The 21,996-nt window shown below is 66.9% G+C and overlaps 2 protein-coding genes across 2 annotated transcripts; one reads left to right on the forward strand and one right to left on the reverse strand.

Moving 5' to 3' along the window:
• The first annotated feature begins 5,780 nt into the window (after window positions 1-5,780).
• On the forward strand, window positions 5,781-8,708 carry TNFRSF18 (TNF receptor superfamily member 18). Its single transcript, XM_084872126.1, has 5 exons — window positions 5,781-5,972; window positions 6,890-7,009; window positions 7,786-7,873; window positions 8,003-8,205; window positions 8,274-8,708. Exons 1-5 carry the CDS (start codon window positions 5,804-5,806, stop codon window positions 8,399-8,401), a joined length of 708 nt encoding a protein of 235 aa, XP_084728252.1. The 5' UTR covers window positions 5,781-5,803; the 3' UTR covers window positions 8,402-8,708.
• Window positions 8,709-13,885: 5,177 nt separating this feature from the next.
• On the reverse strand, window positions 13,886-20,665 carry TTLL10 (tubulin tyrosine ligase like 10; the record flags this gene model as incomplete). The annotated part of the gene is made up of 13 exons (XM_084871337.1): window positions 13,886-14,325; window positions 14,587-14,680; window positions 15,006-15,122; window positions 15,311-15,451; window positions 15,915-16,086; window positions 16,641-16,812; window positions 17,318-17,403; window positions 17,798-17,869; window positions 18,543-18,672; window positions 18,826-18,944; window positions 19,054-19,192; window positions 19,885-20,321; window positions 20,649-20,665. 13 exons carry the CDS (start codon window positions 20,663-20,665, stop codon window positions 13,886-13,888), a joined length of 2,136 nt encoding a protein of 711 aa, XP_084727463.1.
• Between the last annotated feature and the right edge of the window lie 1,331 nt (window positions 20,666-21,996).

Below are 21,996 nucleotides of genomic sequence, written 5' to 3' on the forward strand. Positions count from 1 at the left end.
AGCTGACGTAAAATGACAGAAAAACAGGAGGCTCCTGAGCGGGTGGAACGGGCCCCTGCCCCTCGGAAACCACACCGAGGCCTCCCCGCCCAGCAGGAAGGAAGCTGCGGGCGCGGCCGCGTCTGCTGCTCTTGCCTGAAGGGCCGTGCTCCCCGCTGGGCTGTTGTCACCCAGCGGCCTGTGGCTTCTGTGGCCGCAGGTGAGCCGGCCCAGCCCGCACTCGCTCCAGGGGGCTTTCCTTCCTGTCTCTGCCGATCTCTGCCCAGCCCGTGCCCTGCCCCTCCACACACACACACACACACACACACCCCATGAGCCCGTTCCAGAAGGTTCCAACACCCCTGCTCCCAGAAGGACCTGCTCAAACAAGCACCCACCGCGGGGGCCACAGCGGACAGGTGCATCCCAGAGCTGGTGACGGTGCGCACACAGACCTGGCCTCTCCTGCCTTCGGAATGGGCAGCCCTGGCCACTGTGGCTCAGTGGGCAGAGCGCCGACCTACAGGCCCAAGGGTCTCGGGTTCAATTCCAGTTAAGGGCACACACCTTGGTTGTGGCTCCTCCCCGGCCCGTTTCTCTCTGTCTCTCCCTCTCTCTCCCACTCTCTCTGAAAACCCGTGGGAGAATGTCCCCGGGTGAGGAGAATGAGCAGAGGCAGGAGGTCCGCTCGGAGCACCTTTACCTGGAGTTCCGACCCAGCCCGCAGACCCACCCCTCCTGGAGCTGGACAGAGATCTCAGCGCTCCGGGCCCCTGACCCCCCTCATCCTCGGAGCCTCTGGCAGCCGGGACCACAGTCCCCCCCCCCCGAGCAAGAGATCAAACTCGAAGGCCACCACGGGCCAAACAAACAGGGCTTTAGTGTGTAGTTGCATACAGCTAATACGGCCGAAAAAACAAAGCTTCCATTTTCATAGAAACGTAGGTTTATCTCGATAGAGACATGCTGGATACAAAAGGCTGAGATACAGGAGTCATCATTAATATAAAATAGAACATTTAAATAAAAATTAATATTTCTTCTTGAACGTTAACTTACAGACGCTGAGTAACGGCACAAATTTATAAGCATCACTCCCGTAACCTATTTTTCTCATTCTTCGAAAGCAAAGTGTTCCCTGTTGCGCTCACCAAATAAGTCAGTCCCACACTAATGACGTGGCCATCGGCTACCAAGCCCTTCGCTGCTGGTGTTAGTGGAGAGAAGTGGTTTGCCTGCACGTGAGGGAAATGAATGTAACACGATGACAGCCATCGTGGTTATCGAACATTGTAATTCGTTATTAATAACTAGAGGCCCTCGGCCTGGCCTGCGGGGATCGGGCCGAAACCGGCTCTCCCACATCCCCCGAGGGGTCCCGGATGGCAAGAGGGTGGTTCTCGGGTGACACACTCTGGAATTGGGCCCCCTCTTCTCTGGTTCAGGGTGCGTCACCCGAGAACAGCAGCTGCCAAGTCACTGCAGCTCGGTAGCTCCTATGTTGAGTGTCTGCCCCCTGGTGGTCAGAGTGTATTATAGTGACCAGTTGGATGGTTGAATGGTCGGCCTGTTGCTTAGCTTTTATATAGATAGATTATGTATAACAGGATATTGTAAAAATTATGAAATTTTTATTAAAACGTTTCTTCCATACCGTTATGTTGGCTGGGCCACAGAAATATTCGTTGTGGGCTGCGAGTTTGACATGCTTCCCTTAGAGACTCCTCTCTGAGGTGTGCTCGTGCATCCTGGGACTTGAGAACAAGAGCTGAGCCTATCATGTCCCTCAGAAAAGGAACCACTGCTCCATGCTGGTCTCGGAGGGTCCCTGGCTCTGCCCATCTCACAGCCGCACCCCCAGCCTGTGGGTGCACCCAGGGCACATTCCTGAGACCCCACTGCCCACTCCAGCACTCCCAGCAGCCTTCACCTGCTCCCTGCACCTTGAGCCTCGGCCGGAGGGCTGGGAAACAAGGCTGAGCAATCTAGGTTGGCTTCCTGGAGGAGGTGAGCCCCAGAACCCTTCAGTCCACTGGGGGAAACTGAGGCTAGCCCTTCGCAGCCTCCGGTTTGTCTGAGCAGATCTGGGCTGGACAGCTCAGCAGTCAGAGTTGCAATCAGACAGGTGCCTCAGGCTTCAACCAGTGCCCTGGCCTCTCCTCCCCAGCCCTCCCCACAGGATCCCGAGGTTGGGCGGGGTAAGCGGCTCCCTGGGGCTCTAAGCCATGGGCAATGTCTGCAGCTGCAGCCCCCAGGGTGTGGGGCATCCCAGCTGCTGGAACCCCACCAAGCGCCTGGTTGGCAAAGTCGGGGAGGAGGCTCCTCCTAACTCCCAGGAGGCGTGTATGGGTGCTCGTCCGACCCACAGACGGATCCCAGGCTGCTGGGTGCTGAGCTCAGTGCTGCAGCCTGGTTTTCGTGGTGCTGCAGGTGAGGTAGGCTCAGCCCCACACACCTCTCCAGGGGGCTTTTTCTTCTTTCTCTGCAGATCTCTGCCCAGCCTGTGGCCATGTCCAGGGCGGGTGTGGGCTCTGGGGTCTGTAGGCTTCATAACCAGGGACTTCCCCACACTCTCCCCAGGGAACCCAGGAGAGCTTTAAAAGCCCATGCCGTGCCTGCCCAGTGGCTCAGTGGTTGAGCGTCGACCTATGAACCAGGAGGTCATGGTTCAATTCCCAGTCAGGGCACGTGCCTGGGTTGTGGGCTTGATCCCCAGTGTGAGGTCTGCAGGAGGCAGCTGATCCATGATTCTCTCTCATCATTGATGTTTCTCTCTCTCTCCCTCTTCCTCTCTGAAATTATATATATAATTTTTTTTTTAGAGGCCGATGCATAAATTCATGCATGGGTGGGGTCCAGCCAGCTTGGCCAGGGGGAGGGGACATGGGTGGTAGGCCAGCCTGCCTGCTATTCAAACTCCTGGTCAAAGGGACAATTTGCATATTAGCCTTTTATTATATAGGATATACACTGAGTGGCCAGATTATTATGTGTTCAGAGATCACAATAATATGGCCACTCAGAGTATATATATACTATATAATAAAAGAGAAAAAAATTTTAATTGACCGTACCTCTGTGATGCCCACCAGCCAATCAGGCATGAGTATGCAAATTATCCTGACAAAGGTGGTGGGTTAATTTGCATAAATAGGCACCAGACAGAGAGCAGAGAGGGAGAGCAGGAAGGGAAAACCAAGAGCTCCGGGAGCACAGGGAATGCTGGAAATTGTAGTTCTGGTAGCAGACGGATCTCCTAGACACCAGAGCAAAGTGAGCCCAGAGCGAGTTACTGTCACGGTGTGGGATGGAGGAAAAGCAAAGGTGAGAGACAGTAAGGTCAGAGTGTCAGGGAAAAATTAAAGGACAGATATCCCAAAACTTCCAGGAAATCTCCACCAATAAAGCAAAGAGAAAAAAGCCTCTATTATTCTGTGAGCAACAAACCAAACTGGGTTGGGGTCTCAGACAATTCGCTCATATGATTGCAAAGACAGACAGAAACCCCCGGATTGGAAAGGGCCCCCTGTAGGCTCCCAGATTGGAGAGGGTACAGGTCGGGCTGAGGGACCCCCCCACCCCGTGCACGAATCTCTGTGCACTGGGCCCCCATGCCCATCCCTCTCCTCAGGAAGCGGGAGGTGGGAGGGGGTTCAGCCAGGAGCCAAGGGGTGCAGCGAGGGAACAGTCCTGGGCAGGTTCCATCTGCAAGGGGGTCCCCTCTTGAGCCCACCTCTGGGCACTGCCCACCCTCCGTGACTCAGAGCTCCCTCTGTCACCCACATCCGGAGCCCACCCTGCTCACACCCATGGCTCCCGGCCTGGTGGCCACAGGTTTTGCATAGATAACATTTCAGACCTCTGCTCTGCCCACACCCGGCCGGGGGTGTGTGGATAGCAGCTCTGGGTCAAAGGGCACCATCACTTAGGAACCCTCCAAGGACACCCCAAACGTGCCTCAAGCTTCAGTCCATGGACTCCAAGTGGTCAGGTGCTGGGCTTCACTACATTTTTTTTTTAAAAAAATGTTATTGATTTTAGAGAGGAAGCAAGAGGGAGAGATATAGAAACATCAACGATGAGAGAGAATCACTGATGGGCTGCCTCCTGCACCCTTCCCCCCCCCCCCCCCCCCCCCGCCACTGGGGTTGAGCCCACAACCCAGGCATGTGTCCTTGACCGAAATTAAACCCGGGACCATTTGGTCCGCAGGCTGATGCTCTGTCCATTGAGCCAAACAAGCTAGGGCTCCACTACATTTTCTTTAAAAAAAATTTTCTTTCTCTTAAAAAACAAACAACTTTTGCCGAAACCGGTTTGGCTCAATGGATAGAGCGTCAGCCTGTGGACTGAAAGGTCCCAGGTTCGATTCCAGACAAGGGCATGTACCTTGGTTGCGGGCACATCCCCAGTAGGGCGTGTGCGGAAGGCAGCCAATTGATGTTTCTCTCTCATTGATGTTTCTAGCTCTCTATCCCTCTTCCTTCCTCTCTGTAAAAAAATCGATAAAATGTATTTTAAAAAAGCACAAAAAAAAACCTTTTATTGATTTCAGAGAGAGGGAGAGAGAGATAGAAACATCAATGATGAGCCCTAACTGGTTTGGCTCAGTGGATAGTGTCAGCCTGCAGATTGAAGGGTCCCAGGTTCGATTCTGGTCAGGGGCATGAATCTTGGTTGCGGGCACATCCCCAGTAGTGGGTGTGCAGGAGGCAGCTGATGGATGTTTCTCTTTCATAGTTGTTTCTCTCTATCCCTCTCCCTTCCTCTCTATAAAATATATATATAATTTTTTTTTCTTTAAGAAAGAAACATCAATGATGAGAGAGAAGCATCCATCAGCTGCCTCCTGCATGCCCCCCACCGGGGATCAAGCCCGCAGTCTGGGCATGTGCCCTGAGGGGAATTGAACAGGGACCTCCTACCTCAAAGGTCGGGGCTCAGCCACTGAGCCTGCCAGCTGGGCTCTACTAGATAGTTTGGAAACAGACTTTGTGGCCCGGCCGGTGTGGCTCAGTGGATAGAGTGTGGGGCTGCAGACTGAAGCGTCCTGGGTTCGTCCATGGACCTTGGTTGCAGGCTCCTCCCCTCAAGACCCTAGTCAGGGCTCATGAAGGAGGCACCCAATCGACTTGTTTCTCTAACATCATGTTTCACTCTCTCTCTAAAAAAGAAAAAAATATAGACTTTGTTTTTCAGAGCAAAACTGAGGGGCAGGCACAGCTCTGCCCCCACCCGTGCCCAGCCTGCCCGCCACCGCCATGGGGGGGGGGGCAGGTCCCAGCGGGAGCTGCGCCGTGCGCCCTGGTCTCCGGGGTCCCTCAGGCTGCGCCCTGGTCTCCGGGGTCCCTCCCGGCTGTGCCCTGGTCTCCGGGGTCCCTTCTGGCTGCGCCCTGGTCTCCGGGGTCCCTCAGGCTGCGCCCTGGTCTCCGGGGTCCCTCCCGGCTGTGCCCTGGTCTCCGGGGTCCCTTCTGGCTGCGCCCTGGTCTCCGGGGTCCCTCTGGCTGCGCCCTGGTCTCTGGGGTCCCTCCCGGCTGCGGGGGTCACGGTGCGGCCACACCGCGCTGACCACGGCGATCGCAGGTCACTGCCCCCCCCACCCCCACCCCGCCGCGCCGCCCCTGGAACTGAGCCGCGCGCTGTGGTCCTGCGGCGCCCGCTCTCTCCATCCTCCGGGGAGGGGGGAGGAGAGCGCGGGGGGAGGGCTGCGGGCGGGGCGTGTCAGCGGGGAGTGTCCTTGGGCGTGTCCACGGGCGTGTCCACGGGCGTGTCCGTGGGGGCGTGACGGCCTCAAAGCGCGCGGCCCGCCGGGGAGCCGGGGGACATGGGCGCGAGGGCCGCCCTGTGGGGCGTCGCGCTGCTCTGCGCGCTGGGCCTGGGCCGGGGCTCCCCCGCCGCCCCCCAGGGCTCCCCCGGGGACCCGAGCTGCGCGCCCGGCCGCCTCCTGCGCGGCGCCGGGCGGGACGCGCGCTGCTGCGGCCCCTGCGCCTCCGGTAACGGGGGGACCGGGGAGAGAGGTGCAGGGGGAGAGGGATGCGGGGGGAGAGGGGTGCGGGGGGAGAGGGGTGCGGGGGGGAGAGGGGTGCGGGGGGAGAGGGGTGCGGGGGGAGAGGGGTGCGGGGGCAAGTCGCGGGGGGCCTGGCCGGGAGTGGGGGGCCGGGCCGGCGGGGCGGGGGCTGCCGGTTCCAGGCGCAGAGGCCGGCGCCCCCGCTGCGCAGACGGCGAGGCGGCGGGGGCAGCCTCCCGGTCGCGGGGAGCCCGGGCCCCGAAGAGAAAGTGCCCCGCTCCGCCGGGGGCTGAGGTTGGGCCGGGGTGAGGGTCCTGATTCCTGGGGTCCCGATTCCTACCGAGTGCGCGGCGGGTCCTGGTCATCACCCCGGAGCCTCGGTCCGCTTTGGGGCCGGGCGCCCGCTCTGCCCCGCCCCCTGGCTCTGAGGGCCCTGGCTGTGGGGGGGCAGGTGGCCCGCTGCCCCGGGTCAGATATCAGAGGAAACGCCCCCAGCGAGCCGGCCACCCGGAGGGGGTCTGGCCCGGAGGGAGGGGGACAGCCGGGGGCAGGGCAGGGCTCCCCGTGTCCAGCAGGGACAGGCCTGGCTGCAGGGTGTGTGTGTGTGAGTGTATGGGTTTTGAGTGTATGTGTGTGAGTGTATGTGTGTGAGTATATGTGTGTGAGCAGGGTCAGGGTGGGAGCGGGTGGAGGCGGGACAGCCAGGCCTCCTAGGAAGAGGGGGGTGTCCTGGAGGGAGGGATCCAGCTGGACTGAGCAAAGGTCCTGGTGCCCTCTGCCTCCCGGTGGTGTCTGGGGGTGTGGGCTGCCCAGTCCTGCCCCCCGGACCCTGGAGGGCCGGAAAGTGGGGAGCCCTGTGGAGGGGGCTCGCCCGCTGCTGAGAGGGCTGGCCTTCTCCTGCAGCTGAGGCCTGTCCCGAGGGGCCCTGCACCTGCCTCCAGCCCGAGTTCCACTGTGCGGACCCCGAGTGCCAGACCTGCAAGCACCACCCCTGCCCGCCGGGCCAGGGGGTGAAGGCCTACGGTGAGTCCCCGTAAGGCCCCCTGCTCCAGCCCAGCCACGGGGCTAGAGCGGCGTGGAAGGAAGCTCACACGGGGGGGACATGTCCTCAGGAGGTGGTGCCCGTCTGTGTGGCCTAGTGTCCCGGCCCCAGGGGCTGCACTCCGGGGAGTCCCCCCCTCCCAGCCGGGTCCCTCCCTCCAGAACCAGGAAGCTCCTGCCTCAGGGTGGTCCGAGGAACAGGGGGGAGGGGTGGGGGGCTCTGGTGGGTGTCCAGGGGCTGTCGGTCCTCAGGCCCGGCTCTGACCACACGCAGGGCCTGCGCCCCACTGACCATCTGCATGGGGACAGGCCTGCCCCCAGCCCATCTCAGGGTCAGCCCCTTTTGGGAAGGAATAGCTCAAATCCTATTGGGGCCAGTTTACCTGATGGGAGGGGCTGGGGGGTGCAGGCTGAGGGGAGCCCTGCCTGGCTGGGGCGCCCGCCTCAGCCCCTCCCCTCCTGCCCTCCTGCCTCTGGCCACTGGGACTGGACAGGACAGTGGAAGGCCTGGCTGGCCTGGCTTTGGCCCGACTTCTGCTTCCCCCACTGCCGGCTGCACCTCACCCTGCTCTCCTCCTCCTCATGTCCCCAGGGAACCTCCACGCAGCCCCCCAGCGGTCCCCCACGGCCTCTGGGACCCCCCAACACTGCCTCCCCAACAGACGCCCACCCTAAACCGAGCACACACCGGCCCTGGTCCCGTGGGGGGTGTCCCCGCTGCCTGTCCACCGTCTCTCTGTCCGTCTGTCTGTCTCCAGGGAACTTCACGTTCGGCTTCAAGTGTGTGGACTGCGCCGCGGGGACCTTCTCCGGGGGCCGCGAGGGCCGCTGCACACCGTGGGCCGAGTGAGTCCGCAGGGCTTCCGGGGGGTCCGGGGCGGGGCCCTCCCGTCCCTCCCGCCCGGCGACCCCGCGACCCCGCGACCCCGTGACCCCGTGAGGAGGGGCTGACGAGGGCTCTGTGTCCGCGTCCAGCTGCTCCCGGCTCGGGCTTCCCACCATGTTCCCTGGAAACAAGACGCACAACGCGGTGTGCAGCCCGGTGCCGCCGCCACCGCCCGCTGAGCCGCGCTGCCCGCCGACCGTCCTGGCCGTGGCCGCCTGCGTCCTGGTGCTGGTGGCGGCCCAGCTCGGCCTGCACCTCTGGCAGCTGCGGAGGCAGCGCATGTGGTCCCCAGGTCAGTCGTGCCCCGGGCAGAGGGCGGGCCCGGCCTGCCCGCTGACCACTGACCGCAGCCCTCCGCAGAGGCCCGGCTGCTCCCGGAGGCGCCGCCCCCGCCCCCGCCCGAGGACGCCTGCAGCTGCCAGTTCCCCGAGGAGGAGAGGGGGGAGCAGCTGTCGGAGGACAAGGACCGGCTGGGCACCTGTGAGTGAGCTGGCCGCCCTCCGGGTGGACCCTGAGCCAGGCCCCCAGGAGCGCCCGCTGGCCCTGCGAGCTCCGGCTCCGGGCCGCGGGGGGGCCCTCTCTGGCCCGGCCCTGCTCCCCTCGACGGCGGAAGTGGGCGGGCACGGCGACGGCGAGTCCCCGGCTGGCAGAGGAGGCAGCAGCCGTGCGTGGACTGTGGGGCACAGACAGGGCTGTGGCTGCCTCCCTCCCCCTGGCCCTGCTGGGCTGGGGGCTGTGACCCCTGTTCCCGGGACTGGAGGCTGCAGGTGGCGCTCAATAAACACTTGTCCAGGGTCCCGCGTGGACTGTGCTGGAGGGGGACACAGGGACGGGGTCCCGAGGCGTGCCCCCAGCCCTGACAGATGGGGCGGAGTTAGGTCAGAGGGCAGAGGCCGGGCCGCTCCGGAGCAGGAGCCCCAGGCGAGGCGGGCTTCCTGGAAGAGGCGCCTTGGCCGGCAGCTGTCCCCATGCCTCTGCTGCCCTGTCCAGTCCCCTCCGTGGGCAGCCTGCCTGGCACATGCGAGGAGGCTGGTCCCGGGCCTGTGTCCGGCTCAGGGCCAGCACCGCCTGGGCTCTGGGCTCTGCCGGCGGGGTGCCTGCTCTTGAGCCCAAGGTCGAGGGTGGGGTCAGGTTCTCCCTCAGGCTTCCTGGGGCAGCAGGTGGTCAGAGCACCCACTCTGGGCCCAGCCCTCTCTCCTCGTCCTGTGCTGGCCTCCACCAGCTCACAGGACCCCCTCCCTCAGAGCCTGGTCCTCGGGTTCCACCCAGCGGAGGGGAGCAGCCCCCCCTTGCCTCTTGGCACGGCCAGGGGTCCTGGGTGTGGCTGGCCGGCCAGTGGAGACCTGTCAGGAGCAGTGCCCTCAGGTGTCAGCATTCCTGGCCCCCTGCCTGCACCCCACGGGCAGTGGGCCAGGTGGGTGCGGCTCGGAGCAGTAGGTGGAGGAGAAGGGGGCTCTGGGGGCGCCCCCCAGCCCGACAACCCTCCCCCCACCTGCACAGCACAGCTCATTTCACCCCAGGAAGGAGGGTGGGGGCAACCTCGCCTCCTGGCTCAGGAATGGCTGTTCCTGGGCACCTCCTCTGTGCCTGTTCCTGGTGCGTGTCCGGGTGAAGTAACTACAGAGGAAGAGGTGCGGGTGGGCTGGCTGCCATCAGGGGGCGGCGGTGCTCAGCCCTGCGCCTGCCTCCTGGCCAGGCCCCCCACCCCCGCGGGAAGCCAGCGCTCTGAGGGGCTCGACCGGGATTGGGGGGTCCCTGGTCACGGCTGGCCCATCCCCGGACTGGCTGCAGGGACCCCCCCAGCCTGCTGGGCTGCCAGCTGCCGGGGAAAGCAGTCCCGGGGCTCGGCCTCCTGGGCGGGGCGGGAGTCGTCTGAGGATCTTCCCGCGAAAACACCGGGCCTGCCCACGCCCGGGGCCCCGCGGGTGGCTCAGCCAGGCGGCGGCGGCGGGCTGACTCAGCGCGGAAACTCCTCGGCGGCCGGTGCGTGGGAACCGCCCGGACGTCAGCGTGGGGCTGCGGGGGTGCACGCGGGGCGGGGGGATTCCAGGGCCGGGGGGGCCGCGCCAGGATGTGGGCGGTGAGCTGGGCTCGGGTCCTGTTCCCTCCACAGGCCCCTCCCTCAGCACAGTGCCCCTTTCCCCACCGTCACCCACCTCCATCTGCCCCCTCCCGCTCTCATGCCCCCCACCCCAACGTCTGCCCCTGCTCAGGTGTTTTTCGAGCCCTGAGGACCCCATGAGTTGCAAGCTCAGCCTGGGTCTGCGGTGCAAAGGGCCTGGGCTGGGGGGCTGGGGGCTGGGGGCTGGGGGGCTGGCGGAGACCCAGGCTCTGGGTGTTCGAAGGCTGCCAGGCGCTGGGTCCGAGAGGCCTGAGCCACTCCAAGTTCTGAGGCCGGGAATGTGCCCAGGACAGGGGGCGTAGGGGACTCAGGGTGCTGGTTCCCTTCCCTCCGCTCAGCCCAGCCTCCTCCTGCAGGGGGTGGGGGTGGGGGTGTGCCCACTGCAGAGTGGTCACCCGGCCTGACCCCCGGGGAGGCGGCCGCCTGGGAACGCTGCTCGCAGGCGCAGCTCAGGTGTCACGGAAAACCACAGCCCCTCCCGCTGGCGCTCCCGCTCAGATGAGGGACCGAGGCCAGAGTTCTCAGCAGGGCTTCCGGCCACAGGCCCCCTCCCAGCACCTGCTCGCCCGCGGGAGAAGGCCCTGCGCTTCCCTGCCTGAGGCCGGCCGCCCTGGGGGCCCCCCGCCCAGGCACAGAGCCCTCCGTGGGGGGCAGGGGGCTGTCTGAAGCCGACAACCAAGGGGCTCCCTCCCCGCTCCATCCAAAGAGACAGGCTCAGTCCTCTGAGCGTTTATTCCAACCCTGCCGGCAGCGTGGGAGCACGGCGGGTTACCCACAAACAGCTGCTCTGCAGCCCCCAGAAGCCAGCTGCTTAGATGGGGCAGGACCAGGTTACAGGGGGAAGTAGGTATTGGGCGGGGGGGGCTGGAGTAGGCCGTGTGGGCGGGGTGGGGTCCATTGTTTGGGCAGACGCTGGCTAATCTTTCCGTGTAATAGGCGGGTCTTGAATGGAATGCATTCCGGTTGGCTCCCAGGTGTGTGTGGGGCGGAGTGGGTGGGGGCGTACCACCCCCAGCGGGTTAGAGTGTGCCTCCTTCACCAGAACAAGGCAGACGCGGTTAGCATGAGTAATAGTTCCCACAACCACAGCTCGTCCCCAGGACTCTGTTTTTGTCCCTGACCTGCCCTGTCCCCTGGGGGCAGCCTGCGAGGTGGGCCCACAGGGTCAGGCCTGACCACTCAGGATCCTGGGCCAGGACCTGGGTCAGCACTCCTGTGCCTGGTGTCCTGGGTGTCCTGAGCCCCAGGGGGCATGCCCCCAGGCCGGGCTGAGTTCCTTCTTTTCTTTATATTTTATTGCCTGGGTTGCAGGCTCCATCTCCAGTGGGAGAGAAACATCGGTGATGAGAATCATTGATCAGCTGCCGCCGGCATTTCCAGGTGACCCTTATCTGCCCCCTACTGGGGACTGAGCCGCAACCCAGCTTGTGCTCTGACTGGGAATGAACCTGGGGTTCGGACTGGACCTCCTGGTTCATAGGTCCACATTCAACCACTGAGCCACCCAGGCCGGCCGGGCCCCTGGCCTTGAACCGCTCCCTCTAGGTGGCTCTGCCTGGGTGGGGCATGACACCTCCATGCCCCACGCCTCAATTCCCAGGAAGAGTAGGGGTGGAGGTGCTTCCTGGAGACGGGACTCAGGCCAGGGTGCGGCTCCTGCTTCTCTGAGACACTCCAGGGCCAAGGGGAGGGGGGCGTGGAGTCCAGGGGGTCCCCGGCTCTGTCTGTCTGAAACAAACCCAAGGCTAGCCCCGGCCCGCTCTGCCAGGGGCTGAGGGATGCCCAGCCGGTGCCAGGGTGAAGGGCATCCCTCAAGAAGGAGGCTACAGGGTTGGTGGGGTCCCTGGGTGATGCCTGGGTCCGAGCTGCCGGCAGCTTGACCCCCACAAACTTTGTGCAGATGGGAGGCGTGGCTTGTGTTCCCCAGCCACCAGCAGGGCCCCTGGAGGGGCCAGGGAGATGGCAAAGGAGGGGGGGCGGTGCCTGGGGCAGAGGGAGTGAGGGTGAGGGAGGAGAGAGGGGTAGACAGACAGGGTTTACGTTGGACACTCACTGGGCGGTGCAGTGGTGGGCGCCCTGTCCTGGCACCAGGTGCCACGCCCCCTGCAGGGTCCCAGCCACTCTGCTGCGCTTGCCGCCTGCGTGCTGTCTGAATATTGGGAGGGCACTTCCCGTCTGCTGACGCCGGGGTGCCCTCGGCCCACAGACCCGAGGCTCCGTCTCCTGCCCACCTCTCCCTGGCCCTTCAGGCCCCGAGTGTGGGCTGGGGGGCTGGGGGGCGGCATCACCCCAGTGAACAAGCAGCAGAGGCTCTGGGAAACCTCACTGGACACTCAAGCCCTCGGGGACCCCAGGACGAAGAGTAGCGGGGGCCCGGGCCTTAGGGGGCCCCGGGAAGGGGTCTGTGGGGTTGGGGCGAGCTGCTCTGCCAACGTGCACATCCCATCGCGGGACCCGGGTCGCCTGATGGACCGCAGCCTTCACTCCGGCTCCCGCACAGAGCTGGCTGGGCTCAGGGCGGGCTCGGCGTGGGCCTTCCTGGGGGACTCAGGGCTCCTGGGGATACAGGGACACGGGGTGCTGCCAGCCTCTGGCCTGGGCCCCCCACACTCAGCCATGGCAGCAGGATGGGGGGGCAGCAGGAGCAGAGGCTGGGGGGGCTGTGAGTGACGGACAGGTTGGCCTCTGGCCCCTGTGCCCCCTCCCCCCACCAGCTGAGACCCCGGGGACTGCCTCTGAGTCCCAGTTCCCTCCTTCCTCTCCCACTCCCGGCTGCTCCCTGCAGGGCCAGGAGACAGCGGTGCAGGGCGCCCTCTGGTGGTGCTGGGGCCGAGGCACTCCAGGAATGCAGCTGTCTTCCCCGGGGTGTGGGGTGGCCAGGGGTGTCACCCGTGGCCAAAGCTCCATGCCCACCAGAGGGGGCCCGCAGCCGAGGCCACATGGCTTGGAGGCCAGCAGTGGGGGTGGGTGCCTAGTGTTTGTGATTTGGGGGTGCTGTCGGCGTGACCACTGGGGGCAGGGCACGTGAGGGCGTGCAGGGGGAGGGCTGCAAGCAGGGGTGGGCCTCGGCCAGCTGTCTGCACCCTGGGGTGTGGCCTGGGCTGGGTGGGGGTGGCTGGCCTGGACACTCAGTGGTAGGTGCTAGGACACACCGGGGGCCCTGAGTCCCCCCGAAACCTTGGGGCTGGGCCCCTGGAAGCGCCAAGGCTACAGGCAATGGCGAGGGGGGGCCTTTACTGGCCCAGCGCGGCCCGAAGGTCCTGCCTGGGTCCTGGGTCCTGAGCCCTCACAGGCCTCACCGGCCGGGAGCCAGGGCGGCTGGTGGTGGGTACACAGGACCCGGTTTGGGGAAGCCTCCTGGGGGGCCCAGGGGACCCCAGACCTCTTCCCGGGGGACACAGCCAGCAGAGGCCCGGGGGTGAGGGATGGGGTGATGGGGGGAGCGTGGCTTCCTCCGATGCGCAGAGCAGACTGTGGGGGCGCCTCCCCTTCCTGCAGGACAGGCCCCCCATTCCACCTGTGGGACAGACACCCCCATCCTGACCACCCTGCGCACCACCAGGGCAGACCCCGGCCTGGAGGTGGAGGAGACGCAGGCGGGCAGAGGGAAGGGCGCCGGGTCTGGGGGAGCCCGGGGGGCGGGGGGGGGGGCCGCCGGGTCTGGGGGAGCCTCAGCTCTGGGGGAGCCCCTGGGGGGGCGTCGGGTCTGGGGGAGCTCTCAGGGGGGTATGGGGTCTGGGGGAGCCCCGGGGGGCGCCGGGTCTGGGGGAGCCCCGGGTCTGGGGGAGCCCCGGGGGGCGGCGGACGGGCGGGCCGCGGGTAACAAAGTAGCCTTTATAGTCTCGGGGCGCTAGGAGCCGCGGTGGTCCTCGGGCTTGCGCTCCTCCGCGTCCTCCTGCGCCGGCGCCGGGGAGGGTTCCGGGGAGGGCTCCCCGCTATCGGCCCGCGGCTGCGGGGGCGGCTCCGGCGCGGGGTCCCCGCTGGCGGCCGGCGGCGGCTGGGGGTCCCCGGCCGCGGGCTCCCGGCCCGGGGCGCCGTCGGGGCGGAGGGCGGGGGGCCGCGCGCGCTCCTGCGCCGGGTGGGGCGGCCCGGGCCTGCGCGCGCCCGGCCGGTCGGCGCGGAGCAGGAGCGCGGCCCCGGAGGCCGGCTGGCGGGGCAGGTGGCGGGGCAGCCCCAGGCGCGGCCACACGTCCGCCTCCCCGTTGTGCAGCAGCACGAAGCGGCGCTGCGAGAGCAGGGGCAGCATGCGCTGGCTGCACAGGCTCTTCTGGAAGGTCTCCAGCGCCAGGTCTGCGGGGAGGGGCGCGTTGGGGGCGGGAACCCAGTCTCTGCGCATCCCCTCTGTGGGGCTGGGGCACAGGCTTGGGGGCAGAGGAGGAGGTGGGGCACGGGGAGGGGCGGAGCCCCAGGTGGGCTGTGGTGTGGGTTGGGGGCAGGGACTCCGTGGAGGCGGGCAGAGGTGGTGGGCAGGCGCTTGGGATGTGGGAGAGCCGGGTCGGGCAGGCAGGGGGAGGGCGGCTGGAGGGTGTCGGGCCTGGGCAGGGGCCTCACCCAGGGTCTCCATGACCACGCGAGGGATCACCTCCTTCAGGACCTCGCAGTTGGTGTGCAGGGCGGGGTTGGAGTTCATCTCTAGCAGCCACACCTGGGCCCAAACGGGTCAGCGTCCTTTCCCACCTGCCTCTTGGCCTGCCGGAGGCCGAGGCCCTGGCCCTGGCCCGCCAGGGGACCCCGGGCAGTGGCCTCGCCCCCCATAGTTGCCCGAGGGGCTGAGACTCTAAGGACCTGGCCTTGGGGGCTGCCCCGCTGCAGGGGGAGTGAAACCCGAGGGCCCCCCCTGCCCCGGGGCTTGGGGAGGTCGGACTGCAGGGTCCACCCCAAGGCCTGTCTGGCAGTCAGGCTGGGCATAGATGCCCCCGCGCCCTGCCCCTGCCTGCCACGCCCCACTGCCCTGGATGCCCCAACGGCACCTTGAAGTTGTCGTCGATCAGGAAGTCACAGCCGATGAGGTCGAAGTAGCCCAGCTTGCACTCGAGCTTGGACTTGACGGCCAGGAAGCAGTGGGCCATGATCTGCTGCATCTGCTTCTGAGGGGGGCAGGGAGGGCGGTGTCACTGCAGGCGCGGCCTCTACGCCCAGGCCCAACGGCCATGGCCACACCCCGCGCCTGCAGGCTGCACGTGCCTGGCCTGCAGGTCCGCCTCTGCCCGCCCCCGCCACGCCCCCCGCCCCCCGCCCCCCCCACGCAATGGGCGTGGGCGAGGCGCTCACGGACCGTGAAGGTGGTGAAGACCCAGTCGCGGGGGAGACCCCTGTTCTTGCTGAACTTGTCGTTGATGTAGCGGTTGAGCTGCTCCATGCTCCACACGGTGTCCTCCTTCAGGAGCACGTACAGGGGGCTCTTCTTCTGCATGTACTGGGGGAGGGCATGGCGCCTGGAGGCATCTCCCCGGGCCCCAGAGGCCTGCCGCCCTGGGTATCCTGCGGCAACCGGGGGGCCGGGACCCTTCCCAACCTCTTTCCGTGGAGCCCTGCTCGGCCACCAAGTCCCCACCGATCCCCACGAGGCTCAGCCTAGACTGCCCACTGCACCGCTTCCACCGAGACCTCTGGCCCCTCCCCTGAGGTCTTCACAGAGGCCCCTCCCCCGGCTCCTGCCCTCCCCACGCCTCATCCGCGCCCAGAGGGAGCCACGCCGAGGTGGGTGGGTGGGTGCAGGGCTCTCGGTCCCGTCACCAGGGTGCCCTGTGGTGGCTGAAGGTGATGCCCACAGCAGCCTCGGGGGCTGGACCAACGCTGGGTCTGAGCCAAGTCTGCCCTGGCCTCTCCGCTCTGCCCCGGAGCCGGGCCTGGTCCCAGGGAGCGGGGAGGACTCTCACCTGGTTGGTCAGGTGGCCGCTGAGGTCCTGGGAGTGGGGGTCGTAGAGGCTGAGGGTGAGGCGCGCGTAGCCGTGGCCGAAGAAGACCATGTAGGGCATGGCGCAGGCGATGAGCAGGTAGGAGCGCACGTCGAACTTCTTCCCCTCCAGCAGCAGCGGGTTCTCGATGTACCTGGGGGCAGGCGAGGGCTGAGCAAGGGCCAGCCTGGACCAGCTCCCCGGACCCCTGCTAGGGCGGCCTGCGGCCCCCACCCCCACCATCCCCTGGCTGAGGGCATGTCGGTCGGGAGGGGGCCTTTCTGAGCCGAGACAGGGCTGTGGTTTCCAAAGGGCAAACGGGGAGTTCCAGAGAGACCTGTCTGAGGTGTGGACCCCGTCCAGAGGCAGAGGGGTGGGGGTCGGGGAGGGGGCCCAGGCAGCTCTGGCTGCAGGCCTGAGGGCCAGGCTGCCCGGGCAGGCTTCCTGCAGGACCGAGGAGCAGTGCCCAGGCAGTAGACACGCTGACCAGGCCCTCCCCGCCCCGCCCCACAGCAGGAGCCTCTGTCCAGGGTGCCGGCCACCCGGACTGGACTGGATGTGACCCCTCTCCCTCTGCTGGCTACTCGGGGTCCTCGCTGGCGGCCCTGCAGCCTCCCACGGCCAGAGACTCCCATACCGGCCGGAGACCCCCGGGAGCCCTCACAGGACAGGGCCCAGGGTCAGTCCCACCCCGCGGACGCCCAGCACCTCTGCACGATCCGGGCCTGATGTGTCCGGAAGGGCATCCTGCGGTAGGCGGAGTCGTCCTCCAGGTTCTGGATCTTGGCCTGCAGCGTGGCGAGGTCGGGCTGGCTCCTGAGCAGGAAGATGCCTTTGCCCTGGTTGGAGGCCGTGGGCTTGCAGATCCAGGTCTGGGTTTCTGCGGAGAGAGCCGCACGAGTCCCCTCTGCGCCTTAACCCACCCCGGCCCCGCCCCCGCCCCCAGGCTCTGACCACGCCCACCAATACATGGCCACGCCCATCACAGACTCTGCCCATATCTGGCCTCGCCCATAGCCCCGCCTACGCCTCGCCCAGCACGCATTAGCCACGCCCACCGCAGACCCTGCCCATTTCGGTTCTCGCCCCTGGCCCCGCCCACGCCCACCCCGCCCCGCCTTGGCCACGCCCACCACAGGATCACCGCCCCAGACACACCTCTCCACTCCCTGAAACACGCCCTTCCCGCTTCCACCGCGGAGCCCCGCCCAGCAGCCCTCCAGCCCTTCCGCACACCTGGCTCCACTCTTCCCTCCCTGGTCACACACGCACCGGGACCCACGCCTGGTCCCTTCCCGAATCACAGCCAGCCTTGGTCGGGACCCGAACCCGTCTCTCCTCCCGCCCTCCCTGCCCCCAGCAGGCCCGGGTCCGCTGCCCCTCACCGTCAAAGAGGTCGAAGAACGTCTCTCTCTCATCCCTGATGTCCAGGCGGTAGGTCTCCGGGAAAAATTCTTCCATTTTCAGGATCCTGGGGAGCAGGGAGGTGGGGGGCATCCTGGGGCCGTCTCCCTCCTGCACAGGCTTAGGGGCGCTGGGAAGCTGGGCTGGGCTCCAGGCACCCCGTCTCCACCCCCTCCACTCCTTTCCTCTGCAGCCTTCGCTCCGTTCCCTGCCAGAGCTCTCCGCGGAGGGGTCCCTGCACTCCCCGTCCCTCTCCACGTCCCTGCTCTTCCTCCGTCCCGGAGGCTGCCCGCTGCCTGCATGGCTCGGGCACTGAGTGGCCAGGTCAAAGCCGTCCGGAACGCAGAGCAGATTCCTGAGCATGGTCCGCTGCCTGGGGTGCCCCTAACTCTGCCACCTCACGCCAGGCCATCCTTCCACTGAGGCGGAGCGGCCCCCCCAGCTGGGCTGAGTGTGTCTACCTCTGTGGCTCGAGGCGTCCTGGGCTGGTCCATGGGAGCTCCTCCAGAGCGGGTGTGGGGTCCCTTCCAGATCTGCACCCCAGGGGGACACAGGGCCTGGCTTGAGTGTCCACTAAGGAGTGTGCGGAGGATAGACGGGTGGGTGTGGGTCTGGAGAGGCGGGTGACGGGTGGAGGCTGTGGAGTGGGTGGGTGGGTGGGAGGGTGGGTGTGTGGATGGGTGGGTGGGTGTGTGGGTGGGTGCGTGTGTGGATGGGTGGGTGTGTGGATGGGTGGGTGTGTGGGTGGGGGGCGGTTGGGCAGGCGGGTCTGGGATGGAAGTAGGTGGACGGACGGACGGGTGGCTCGGTGGGCGACATGCCCGGAGCGGGACTGTGAGAGGTGCTGGCTGAAACGGGAGGCGGACAGCTGGATGTGTGGGTATGAAGATGGTAAAGTGGTGGCTGAGTGACACCAGGCAGATGAGTCTGCGGAGGGGCTCAGGTGGGGCCAGTGCTGGGTGAAGGCAGCCGAGGACAGTGAGGGTGGAGGTCAGGGGAACGGGCTCGGGACGGACGGCATGGCTGTGGTGGGCGATGGGAGGGCCACCAGCGGGCGGCTGTGCTGGGTGCTGTGTCCGGACTCGGGGGGCTGTGGGGATGTAACGGGTGGCGGTGTTTGGGGTGGAGACAGATTGGTGGCGGGAGGGACGGGTGCATGGGGGCCGGTGGGGGTGCCCGGCGGTGGGCGGGGCCTGGGCGGCATACTTGGTCTGTGTGCACGGCGACATCCTGCTGACCCTGCTGATGACCCGGGCGTACTCCCTGAGGGCGCTGAGGAGCCCGATTTTGGTGGTCAGCAGCTTGTTGTTGGGGAGCTGGTACAGCAGCTGCTCGCCTGGCAGGACAGAGCGCTGGGTAGCACGGGGCGGCCGCAGGGCCTTGGCTGCCCGGCCGCCCGCCCGGCTCCAGGCCCGAGGGGGCAGCCCTCTCCCAGGCCCTGCCCGGGGCCCTTGCTTGCTCTGGGCCCCGAGCCCGCCCCTCCGGCTACCTTCCCGGAAGTTGAGGTAGCTGTCGCGACACTTGACCTCACACCACTTGAGCTTGTAGTCCTCCCGCCGGCTGTCCTGGAGGCGCTGCCAGCCCTTGCTCTTGCAGTAGGAGCTGATTCTGTGGGGCCGGGGCAGACATGAGGGGCTGGGGGACTCAGGCGGCAGAGCCCAGGGGGACGGGGCCCTGGAGGCAGTGGGGCTGGGCCCAGCCGGAGGCCCCCACTCACATGGCGACCCCGTTGGTGCCTCCGACGTAGAAGAAGGGGCCGCTCCCCCCCGCGCTGGGTGGCTGCTTCTCCGCCCGCAGCAGGTGCCTCTCGAGGAGGGTGGTGTGGGCCTTGGTGACGCCCGTGTCCTCCAGAGGTTCTGTGGACGGGTGGGTGGTCAGCGGCCCCGGCCGGCGGGGGCTTCCCCGTCCTCCAGCCCCGCCGAGCCCACCTGCATCCCGGTCCGGCTGGCTCAGCGGACTCAGGGCCCCGTCCACGCTGCTGCTCCCCATTGGTCTCTCATAGGCCCAGCCTGCACATGGGGGTGCCCACTCAGAACCTGGCCCCGGCCAGCCCCGGCCGGGCTCCAGACCGGCCAGCCCCGTCCGCCTGTGCCCGGCAGCTCCCAGGCAGCCCCCCAGCCCATGCGGGACGCCCCCTCCCAGCACCGGCCTGCCCAGCGGCCTGGGCCCCTCCTGCCTTCCAGGAGAGAGGGCTGGTCACCACTCTCAGGGGCAGCCTTGGGGTGGGCAAGCCCCTCCTCATCAACAGGGCAGAGCTGGAAGCAGGTGAGGGGCAAGGGTGGAGGCTGGACTGGGGCGGACATGGCCCAGGGACATGCCCAGGGGGGCGGGGTCACAATGTCCATCATGATGTCATGGGTGACCCCTGCCAGGCAGGGGTGATGGGCTGCCTGCCCTGGGCAGGGACGGGGGCTGGGGCTGCAGAGCGCCTGCCAGACTGTGCGGGGAGTGTCCCTCCCTGTGCATGGCTGTGTGTGGTCCCCAATCAGGACCCCGTCCCTGGAATGGGGTGCCAGGCCCCAGGGGGGCCCCCCAGGGCTGCAGTCACCTGGGTTCCCGGGGCGGCTCCGCCAGACACTGCTCATCTTTGCTGGCTTGGCTCTCTTGGTGCTGACCGGGGTGACCGGCGGGGTCGGAGGGGGCAGTGTGGGTTGTCCGTGGCCGTGGCTGCAGCGGCAGTGGCTGTGGGCTGCGGGCATGGGGAGGGTGAGGTGGGGGCTCCGCCGAGAAAACACCATCCGCAGCCCCTTCCGGGACCGGGCAGCCCGAGGCCTTGGCCCCTGTGGCTGGCCCGGGGTCAGGCCCGGCCTGTAGGGGGCAGCGTGCTTCCTGGGGTCTTGGGCTTGGGGTCCCCCGAGCGGCTGGCTCTTGTTTCCATGGTGACTGTGGGGCCTGGCGCCCCTCAGGACCAGGGCAGTGTCTGCATTCTCTCTGTCCTTGGTGAGGCCTTCCTTGTAGGGACTGTCTGAATGGCTCGCGGGCCGCCTGCAAGGAGGAGGGTGGCATCAGGCCGCTGGGCGGGAGGGCACCCCGGCCGGGATGGAGGCGCCCTGTGCCTGAGGGGGCCCTGCAGCAGGGGCTGTTGCCCAGGAGGGGGCCCGAGACCAACTCGGGAACCGTTCAGGGCAGTTCCAGCCGTTCCTGAACGGGTCCTTGCGGGGAGAGGGGGGGCTCTGCTGATGGAAAGCACCAGCGGTGGGAAGGCAGGTGGGACCCCGGAGCAGGGGGGCCCAGGGCGCTGGTGTCCCCACAGAGGACGGTCACCGAGAAACGCCGGCCAGGCCTGCCCCCATGGAGGACAGACGTGTGCACCGTCTGGGGGACGGCATGGGGGGCCAGCCTCCCCCCCCAGGACGGAGCCCCCAGGAGGGCTGGGCGCTGGCCCAGAGTGCGTGGGAATCAGACGTGGACACACGGCCAGGGCATTGGCCGGGAAGGAGGACCCAGAGTGGGAAGCGGGAAGCTGGAGGCCACGTCCGCGAGAGGGTGGTGGGACGGGACGCCAGCACGCTGAGGCTGGCGGCCCCTCAGGAGGTCCTGAGACAGGCTCTGAGCAAAGGCCCTGCAGCTGGACTGGCCTGCGTCTCAGCTCCCGCCGCGAAGGGGGTGGGGCAGCTGCAGTTAATGCTCAAGGGGGGGCTGGTGGGACGACGGGGGGGGGGGCAGTGCAGGCCAGGCCAGGGTCCCGAGAGCCAGCTGGCGGGGCACCCCGAGGTTATGACGGGAGCATGAGGTGGCGAGGGGCTGGCTGTCCGCCTGGCCCAGCCGATGGCCACCTCTACGGTGCAGGCCTGGGGGGCAGAGCTGCCTGAGCCGCCGGGGGAGCTGGCCGTGGCCGTGGCCGTGGCCGTGGCCGTGGCCGTGGGCGTGGGCGGCAGGTGGCAGGTGCCTCTGTGTGGCCTTCTAACTTGTGTTTGTTATTTTCATAAAGAATAAGGCCCGAGTCACCCTTCTTGTCGTTAAAATGAACAAAGATGAATAAAAGCCATGGGTGAGCCTGAGTTAGGTGCCCCTCTGGGCGGCTGGCCCGGGCTTGGCAGGGGAGGCGGCTGCGGGCATCGGCTCGGACCCACAGCCCTGGCCTGACCCCATCTCCGAGGGACAGAATCTAAACTCAGAGACCAGCTTTACGCCTGAGGGGGTGGGCATCGGGGCGCCGAGGGGCGGTGAAGGGGAAGCCGAACCCCACCGCGGACGCTGAGGTAACGTGGTACCTGATCCGGTGCCCAGACCGGCGGGAGGCCCTGCGGCGCGGCGAGCGGACGGCCCTCGGGCACCAGCAGGAAACGTCCAAGGGGTGAGGGGCGCCAGTGTCCTGCCACGCGAGGGTGTGTCTGCCGGGCGGGCACCACCTGGGCGGGGGCGGGCTGGCCACGGGGCCCCGGGGCCCCACGGGTGCCGGGGGGCGGCCCTTTGGAGCATCGTGTCTGGTAGACAGACCTGGTCCTGGGTGCAGGCGCCTGCCCCGAGGGGCCGACACCCCCAGGGGGCATGCTTTTCCTGGCCCGGCCCGGGGGTTTGTGCCCCTCATGCTGTGGCCCTGGGGGCATGGCATGGGCTCTCCACAGAGCAGGGGCACCCTTCTCCGCCCTCCCCTCCCTCTTTCTGCTCCTGGGCAGGGTCCCCGGAGGACCAGAGGGTCCGTGGTGGCCAAGCAGGG

Source organism: Pipistrellus hanaki (assembly GCF_964339955.1).
Source record: "Pipistrellus hanaki genome assembly, chromosome: 2".
Classification (NCBI taxonomy): Eukaryota; Metazoa; Chordata; class Mammalia; order Chiroptera; family Vespertilionidae; genus Pipistrellus; species Pipistrellus hanaki.